The sequence below is a fragment of the Orycteropus afer genome, unplaced genomic scaffold, assembly GCF_000298275.1.
Source record: "Orycteropus afer afer isolate SDZICR_OR568_19922 unplaced genomic scaffold, OryAfe1.0 scaffold00072, whole genome shotgun sequence".
NCBI classification, from domain to species: Eukaryota; Metazoa; Chordata; class Mammalia; order Tubulidentata; family Orycteropodidae; genus Orycteropus; species Orycteropus afer.
Genome location: NW_006921659.1, coordinates 3,594,415 through 3,604,002, shown reverse-complemented (window position 1 = coordinate 3,604,002; position 9,588 = coordinate 3,594,415). Strand labels below are relative to the sequence as shown.

Below are 9,588 nucleotides of genomic sequence, written 5' to 3'. Positions count from 1 at the left end.
AAAAAAAAAAAAAAAATTCACTGCCATTGAGTTGGATCTGACTCATAGCGACTCTCCTTCGGTTTCCAAGGCAGTATCACTATGGCAGTAGATTGCCCCATCTTTCTTCCGAGGAGTGGCTGGTGGGTTTGAACTGCTAGCCTTCTGGTAGCAGTCAAATGCCTTAGGCACTATCCACCAGAGCTCCTTTTAATGCAAAAGACCTCTTTAAAGTGTTTCAGAGCAAAGATGTCACTTTGAAGAGTAAGGTGCACCTAACCCAAGCCATGGTATTTTCAGTAGCCTCATATGCATGTGAGAAAGCTTGACAATGAATGTGGAAGACCAAAGAAGAGTTGATGCATTTGAATTGTGGTGTTGGCAAAGAACATTGAAAACACCATGGACTTCCAGAAAAATGAACTAATCTGTCTTGGAAGTACAGTCAGAATGCTCTTTAGAAGCAAGACTAGCCAGACATCATCTCCTATACTTTGGTCATTTATCAGAAAGGACCCTGGAGAAGGGTCCCTAGAGAAGGATATCATGCTTGGTAAGATTGAAGGTCAGCGAAAAAAGGGAAGACCCTCAATGAGATGGATTGGCATAGTGTCTGCAACAATGGACTCAAGCATAACAATGGTTGTGAGGATGGTGGAAGACCAGACAGTGTTTTTTCAGTTGTACATGGGGTTGCGATGAGTTAGAACAGGGCAAGTAACAACAAGAAGAGAATAGCAACCATGGTGAATTCAGATGCTGATGTGAATGGCTGTGAATGGGTTGGGAAGTTTATACTTGATGACTGAAAGTCTTGCTACAGGAAACCGAAAATGAATTAACAAAATAATCAGATCATTTGAATGAGAAAAAATATGTTCGCTAATTTCCATTTCTCTTCTTTAATAGAACGGACATTCTCTACCCCAGCATGAAAGCTATAGCCAGGCAGATGGGGAAAGAAGATGAATTTGAAGGACTTATAATAAAGAATCAGTGTATTCTTCCCCCCAAAGGAGCTTCAGAAATTGAAATAAAAACTCAGCAGGTATGCAGAAGCTATTTTATATTTGGTTTGCATAAATTGCTTTATGGCATAGCATTTAAAACTATAGATATGCCCAAATGGTATTTTTCTAAGAAGTCAAGTATAAATTGAGGATTTGTAAATCATCAAACAGACTCTGGCAAAGCCAAGATTTAAAGACATTTAAGGCTTCAATTAAGCAAATTAAAAAAAAAAAAAAAAAGCCATCTAGTCAATTCCAGCTGCATGGAGACCCCATCTGTATCAGTGTAGAACTGTGCTCCATAGGGTTTCCAATGGCTGATTGTTCAAAAGTAGATTTCCAGGCCTTTTCTGAGGCACCTCTGGGTAGACTTGAATGTCCAACTTTCTGTTAGCAGCCTAGGGCATTAACTGTTTGCACCACTCTGAGACTCCCAGAAAAAAACCACCTCCTAATAGACGTAGTGCCTAAGGCACTTGACCGCTAAGCAGAAGGTTGGTGGTTCAAACCCACCAGCCACTCCTCAGAAGGAAGGTTGGGCAATCTACTTCCGTAGTGATACTGCCTTGGAAACCCAAGGAGGGTCGTTATGAGTCAGGTCTGACTCAGCGGCACATAACAACAACAACAACACAATGGAATCCCAGGAGCTCTGGTGGCGTAGTGGATAAGGCATTTGGCTGCTAACCACAAGGTCAGAGTTTCAAACCCACCAGCAGTTCCACGGAAGGAAGACGGGGAAATCTACTTCCATAAAGATTTAGTGCCTGGGAACCCAATGGGGGTCACTATGAGTCAAAACTGACTCAATGGCAGTGAGTTTGGTTTGGTTTTGGAGTAGAATCCCAAAGGAGCCCTGGTGGTACAACTGTTAAGCACTCAGCTACTAACTGAAAGTTCAGCAGTTGGAACCCACCAGCCACTCCATGGAAGAAAGGTGTGGCAATCTGCTTCCTTAATGATTGCTATCCTTGAGAACCCCATGGGGCAGTTCTACTCTGCCCTATAGGGTCACTATGAGTTGGAATCAACTCGATGACAATGAGTTTTGTTTTGGTTAATGGAGTCCCTGTGTGGTGGCATAGTGTCTAAAGCACTTGACTGCTAACCAAAAGGCTAACCAGCCACTCCTCAGAAGGAAGATTGGCAATCTACTTCCGTAGAGATACCGCCTCGGAAACCCAAGGAGGTGTTGCTATGAGTTAGAAACGACTCAATGGCAGTGAGTTTGTTTTTGTGTGTGTGTATGTGTGAGGGGCAAGCAGTTAACATGTTCAGTTGCTAACAGAAAGGTTGCACTTTCCAGTCCACCTAGATGTGCGTCAGAAAAAAGGCCTGGTGATCTAGTTCCAAAACATCAGCCATTGAAAACCCTATGGAACACAGTTCTATTCTGACACACATGAGTCTCCATGACTCAAAAATCAATTAAAGGCAGCTGGTAGGGTTAACACATCAGTTCTGTAAGTCTAGATTTTCATGTTTTGATTTTCTTCAAATTAAGGTCCACATGAAAGGCTATAACAGAAACATAACCACAAGTCTCTTAACCATAACATCCAGCACACAAATCTCTCTCACATATACGTGCACAAATATACACAGAAATGAAATTTTTAAATGGTTTCTTGTAATTTTTTATAAAAATAAGAAAATGACATTTATACAGCAGCCCATTTGGTATGTGTTAGATGATGAATGTAAAGAGGCTAGTTTCCCAAGCCTTTGCTCACCTTGTTCTGAGAGACAGGCTCCACTTACTATAACAAGCAATCAAAGCCTCTGGCTTTTCTGTTTTCAGTATGGATGCACATGTCCAATAACCATCAAGGACAACTTACACCAGTCCCAACTCCCCTAAGTCCCCAGCCCATTGAACTGTCTGGACCCTGGTTCCTCTCCAACACCTGAGGTCTCCTGAGAGGGAGAAACTAGCATAATGGATCAAGTGAGGGCTCATGGTCATTACTGGCAAATTTTCCCATGGTGATTTAAGGAGTTTTAAGTCTTCCCACGGAATCCTTCTTAGTTAACCTAAATCAAGTCCCAGACATTAGTGCTTCTCTTGTAATGACAGCCCACAGAACTCCTGGCCACATTTTTTTTTTCAAAGATTTTTGCAAATTTCTTTATTCTCACTTTATAGAAGGCAGCTAGATGCTCATATTTGCTTCTGCATTTTATCTATTGCAATATGGAGCTGAAATATATACAAAAAATCTGGCCTCCCATAGTAAGTAGTCAGAAAATGGAGGAGTATTTTAGTAGCCTTTTCAAATAATTCTATTCTTTTTTGAAACCATACTAAAATTTAACAAGTGATAGCTTCTTAAAAGTTTATTTACAACGTGGAATCTGAAACCGTATCAATGAACTTTCTGTATTGTATTACATTAAAATTCATTGTCATTTGGAAAATATTGGTTAACTAATGCAGATCTAAACGCTAATGCATTTTCTTTTCTTTTTTATTGTGATTTGGGTGACAGTTTACAGAGCAAATTCACTTTCCATACAGCAGTTCACATACACTTTGTCTCATGACATTGACCACAATTTACCACAATGCAACAGCTCCCCTCCTACTTCCTCCCGATAATTACCTCTTCCCTGTGTCCATCCCTCCATGCCCTCTTGCTCCCTGAGCTGTCTCCTGGTGAATAAGCAGCCCTTCTTTCTCCCATGATTGTTCTCTCCAAGGAGTGTATCTACCTCAGGTAAATGTTCAACTCATATGCTTGTCTTTTGTTTGGCTAGAAGCCACAGGTGTGGGTTCAATTCTAGACCTGAACGGCAGCTAGGGGCCATAGTCTCAGTGGTTCTACCAGGCTCTATCTGACCAGCAAACCTGGTCCTCCCCCCTTTCTTTTTTCTCCAAATGATTTTGAGTTTTGTTCCACATTGTTCTCCCTCTCTATCAAGGATCTCCTACATAGATCCCCTTCCAAGTGGATGACCGTGGTAGCCGGGCACCATCTAGTTCTTCTGGTCTCATAGTCATATAGGCTGCAGATCGGATGGTGTACCAGTCGCTAGGACTGATTGTTTCCATTAATTTTGATTTTCTTCTTCTTGACGAGGAGAGACCCATTGTTGCATCTAGATGGCAGCTTGCTAGCTTTTAAGATCCCAGTCGCTACTCGCCAAAGTAGGAGGTGGAACAATGTTTTGTATGGTATGTTATTCCTGGCCACATTTTGAGAGCCCAGAAGACATGAGGGCACCCCAGGAAGTACTTCACAATTTAGCAAAACTTGGTAAAATGTGTTGGATTTTTCAGTCATGATGTGGGCCAGGGAACTATTGTAAGAAGTCAAGGAAAGTATTATGCATGGAAGGAAATCTGCTTTGTTGGTTATCAGGGAGGGAAGGGGAGGGAAAATTCCTAGGTAGGTTGGGGGAAAAATGTGTGTGTGTGTGTGTGTGTATATATACACACACACACACACATACATACATATACATATATATGTTGTTGTTGTTGTTATGTGCCATTGAGTCAGACCTGACTCATAGTGACTACTCCTTGGGTTTCCGAGGCAGTCTTATGGAAGTAGATTGCCCTATCTTCCTCCCGAGGAGTGGCTGGTGGGTTTGAACCCCAGCCTTCTGGTTAGCAGTCAAATGCCCTAGGCACTATACTACCAGAGCTCCCATACATACATATACAAAACATTATTAACGGTTACCAGGAATAGGAGGGAGGGGGAAAGGGGAAGCTTTTGTTTGCGGGGCATTGAGATTATGCTATGGTGGTGGAATATTTTGGAAAAGGAGACCAATGATAGTAGCACAACACAAAAAATGTCATCAAAGTCCCTGAGCTGCAAATGTGGAAGTAGTTATGTTGGTTAACATCTTTTTGTGTATGTTTTCATCCCAATAAAAGCAAAAAATACATAAATAAAAAATATGGGCCAGGGAGAAAAGATATTGGTCTCCACAGAAGCGTATCTACCTGCCAGAAGCACTTGGAAGTCCAAGAAAGAAACCCCCTTGCTCCCAAGAGAGAGCCACAGAGGACAGGACCCAGCCCAAGGCCCTTCTGCAGGAATTTGACTTACGAGCCCTGAGCATAACATGAAAGTCGAGAGTGACTCTCAACCTATGCTTACTCTAGCTTCAGAAACTTCTGGAAAATCTTGAAATTCTTATGATCCAAGAGGTATTAAGGAAAGTTAACAGAGAAATAACACTGGTTATATCAGAAAAATCCAAGAAGGAGTACACCCTGCCTACAGGTAAAATATGTTTATTTTACTACTTTACAAAATAATATTTATTGTATTTTCCTAATTATAAAAATGTTCCATGAATCCATATCCATTTAGAAAACACTGAAATGTCCAGAAAATGAAATAAGAATTACCTTTTAGACCTTGATCCAGAGAGAAGTACTATTAACATTTTGATATGTTTCCTTCTAGTGAAAGGATTTTTAAATAGAAAAATGTTAACTTCAGTTTTAACCCTGCTAATTAAGTCATACTGAAATAAAGTTGAAATGGGGAAACACAGAAAGCCTTTCTTACTTGTAATATATGTAAGTGTAAGTATACACACACAGCATATATATCAAAATCTTACAAATATATACACTTGGGATGGGAAGAAACCAGCCGCCATCAAGTTGATTCCAACTCATAGCAACCCTATATGATAGAGTAGAACTGCCACATCATTTCCAAGGCTATAACCCCTATGGAAGCAGACTGCCAAATCTTTTTCCCACAGAGCTGCTAGTAGATTTGAACCACCAACCTTTGAGATAGCAGCTGAGCGCTTAAGCACTGTACCACCAGGGAAGGCGATCCAAAATTGTACAGTCATCGGGGGCACTGAGGAGCTCAATGCTCTGCATCCCCGTCTTACTAATCTTCATTTAGAATGTGTACTTTGTAAGTGAGATGTCATGGATCACTGGAGCATGCAGCAAGGGTTTGAAGCCTCAGTTCATGGATGGCCCCATATCCTGCCACCTCCCCAGGACAGGTTCTCAGCTGTCCACTGACCTGTACCAGAGCATCTCTGAGCTCCCTCTCCCTACTCCCCAGTGGGAGCTTGAGCACAGGACAGGCTGGTGTGGGGCTTGTGCACATCTCAGGGACCTCAGATGGGCAGCACCATGGTGCATTTGGCGAGTGCCTCTGTGAGGGCAAGCTTCTTGCCCTTGAGGGTTGCCTGTCCACAGTAGTTGGGGTGATGGCTTTGTGGGAAAGGAGGTGCCTGGATCAACTCTCCCATCTCTGGCCAGGTTATGGAGCATCAGTCTGGCAGTTGGTGGGGCACAGGCATTCATGCCCTGAGCAGTGGGGCAGAGCCCTGGGTGTCTGTGAGGGTCTGTGCTTACTCTGCCAGCATCTCTGTGCCTGAGGGAGCAGGACATCAAACAGCAAATAAAAATCATCATGACAGGTCAAGAGAGAGACTGCAGAAGAAAGGAAAAACATTATATTTAGTACCTTTAATGGCATTTCCCCCCTGCATTTTTAACAAGATTCTTGTGTTTTTATTTGCACTCCAAAACTCACTGTCATCAAATCGGATCCAACCCATAGCAACCCCTCCTTGGGTTTCTGAGATGGTATCACTACGGAAGTAGATTGTCCAATCTTCCTTCCAAGGAGTGACTGGTGGGTTTGAACCACCAGTCTTCTGGTTAGCAGTCAAATGCCTTATGCACTATGCCATCAGAGCTCTAGTTCCTAAAAATTGTATAGTTGGTCTTTTTCTGAACAACAATATCTGCTCCTGACTCCGGACAGTTATGTAGGAGAATCCACAACTTTTGAGATAGGGAAGAGTTGTCTGACTCACAAAATGATTGCAGTTTTCCTTTTGAGGCAAGGTCCACAGACATTGTAATGTTCATTAATAGCCACTGTATCCACCTACCAAAAACCGAACTCACTGCTGTAGGCCAATTTTGACTCATAGTGACCCCTCCTTGGGTTTCTGAGGAGGTATCACTACAGAAGTAGATTGTCCAAACTTCCTTCTGAGGAGTGGCTGGTGGGTTTGAACCACCAGCCTTCTGGTTAGCAGTCACATGCCTTAGGCATTATGCTACCAGAGCTCCTTTCCTTTCCTAAGACATAGTCATTTGATCGGTGGTGTTCCGAGTGACCAAACTCTATAAACAGAGCTTTGGGAGAAGTCCGAGCAATGAGAAGGCAAGCTACTTCCCAGCTGGATATCTCTGAATGTCACCACAGAGCAGAGTGTGGTTGAGCTCCAGTTACAGAACATTCAACAAGACACAAAGCAATCTGTTGTTTGTGCTGTATTTGCTGCATCAGGCAGCTCCCTTTAGAGTCCTTGGAGAAAATCCATAAGCGCACGGCAGGTGCAACCATCTGCACAATTCAGGGCTATGGTTCTTATGAGACGCCTGGGCTGGGGAGAAAGCTGCTTTATTTTGTGACTATGTTCCTTGCTCAGGGTGTTTGTCAGCTGTGCTCATAAAGGCCTTAGACAAGGGCTGCTGGTAGGGATCAGGCAGAGGGGAGGGGCAGGGTTACTTCTGATGGTGGTGAGGTTGGTATGGAGTCCCTGGGTGGTACAAATGGTTAAATGCTCATGGTTGTTAAAAGAAAGGTCAGAGGATTGCATCTTCCCAGAGGTGTATTGAAAGAAAGGCCTAGGTATTTACTTCATTTAAAAGACCAGCCACTGAAAACCCTAAGGAATGCAGGTATACTCTAACTTACATAGGTTCACCATGTGAGTTTAAAGTTGCTGTTGTCTTACCTTGGTTGAAGTACCTGCTGCCATAGAGTCAATTCTCTCATAGTGACCCTAGCAGGCAAAGTAGAACTGTCCAGTAGGGTTTCCAAAGCATTAATCTTTACGGAAGCAGGCTGCCAAATCTTTCTCCCATGGAGTAACTGGTGGGTTCAAGCCTCCAAACTTTAAGTTAGCTGATGAGCACTTTAACCACTGTGTCACCAGGGCTCCCTTTGAGTGGAATGCAATGTTGTTGTTGTTGTTATGTGCTGTCTAGTCAGCTCCTGCTCATAGTGACCTTATGCACAATGGAACAAAACATAGCCCTCCCCCCTCAAGAGGCAGGAAGCAGGGGAAAGAAAAGCCAGGGGAAACCAGATCTCGGTAGCTATTGTAAACGGTATTGATTTCCTTATTTCCTTTTCAGAGACCTCTTTGCTGGTATAGAGGAGATTTTTGCATGTTGATCTTGTATCTCGCCGCCATGCTAAATCGTTCAATAAGTTCTAATAATTTTCTTGCTGAGTCTCTTGGATTTTCTATATACAGGATCATATCATCTGCAAATAGGAATAGTTTGACTTCTTCTTTACCAATTTGGATGCCTTTGATTTCCCTTTCTTGCCTTATTGCCCTGGCTAGGACTTTCAATACAATGTTGAATAGAAGTGGAGATAGAGGGCATCCTTGTCTTGTTCCTGTTCACAAGGGGAATGGTTTCAGTTTCTCTCCATTGAGAATAATGTTGGCTGTTAGTTTTGCATATACGCCCTTTATTATGTTGAGGAATATCCCTTCTATTTCTATTTTTCTGAGATTTTTTTTTTTTTAATCAGGAGTGGGTGTTGGATTTTATCAAATGCCTTTTCTGCATCAATTGATATAATTATGTGATTCTTTTCCTTTGTTTTACTTATGTGATGGATTATGTTGATTGTTTTTCTAATGCCAAACCATCTTTGCATACTTCACATGAATCTCGCTTGGTCATGACATTATTTTTTTGATATGTTGTTGGAGTCTATTGGCTAGGATTTTGTTGAAGATTTTTGCATCTATATTCATGAGGAATATTGGTCTATAGTTTTCCTTTCTAGTGGTTTCTTTACCTGGTTTTGGTATCAGAACTATGCTTGCTTCACAAAATGAATTTGGGAGAATTCCATCCTTTTCTATGTTCTGGAATAGGAGTTCTGGTGGCATAGTACCTAAGGCATTTGACTGCTAACCAGAAGGCTGGAGGTTCAAACCTACTAGCCACTCCTCAGAAGTAAGGTTGGGCAATCTACTTCCATAGTGATACTGCCTCGGTAACCCAAGGAGGGGTCACTATGAGTCAGATCTGACTTGACGGCAATGAGTTTGTTTGTTTGTTTGTTTTAAATAGTTTGGGTAGGATGGTGTCAGCTCTTCTCTGAATGGTAGAATTCTCCAGCGAAACCATCTAGGGCCAGGACTTTTTGTTGTTTTTGTTGGTAAATTTTTTTATGATTTGTTCAACTTCTTCTTTTGTTATGGGTCTATTCAAATTTCCTGACTCAGTCTGTATTAGTTTAGGTAAGTAGTGTGTTTCTAGAAATCTATCCATTTCTTCTAGGTTTTCAAATTTGTTGGAGTACAGTTCTTCATAGTATCCTGATATTCTTTTTATTTCTGTTGGTTCTGTTGTGATGTCACCCATTTCATTTCTTATTTGCATCTTCTCCTTTTCCTTTGTTAAGTTTGCCAGTGGGTTGTCAAATTTATTAATCTTTTCAAAGAACCAACTTGTAGTCTTGTTGACTTTTCCTATTGTCTCTCTATTTTCTGTTTCATTGATTTTTGCTCAAATCTTTATTATTTCTTTTCTTCTAGTGACTGTAGGCTTTTTTTG

General features: G+C 41.8%; 1 protein-coding gene across 1 annotated transcript in view; it reads left to right on the top strand.

Annotated features, from left to right (window-relative positions):
- The window catches only part of LOC103197011 (coiled-coil domain-containing protein 162-like), a 128,365-nt gene that overhangs the window by 58,823 nt on the left and 59,954 nt on the right, over window positions 1-9,588 (top strand). The window contains exons 5-6 of the mRNA XM_042780941.1: window positions 889-1,027; window positions 5,110-5,230. Coding sequence (XP_042636875.1) covers window positions 889-1,027; window positions 5,110-5,230 — 260 coding nt within the window. The remainder of the gene's footprint in view (window positions 1-888; window positions 1,028-5,109; window positions 5,231-9,588) is intronic.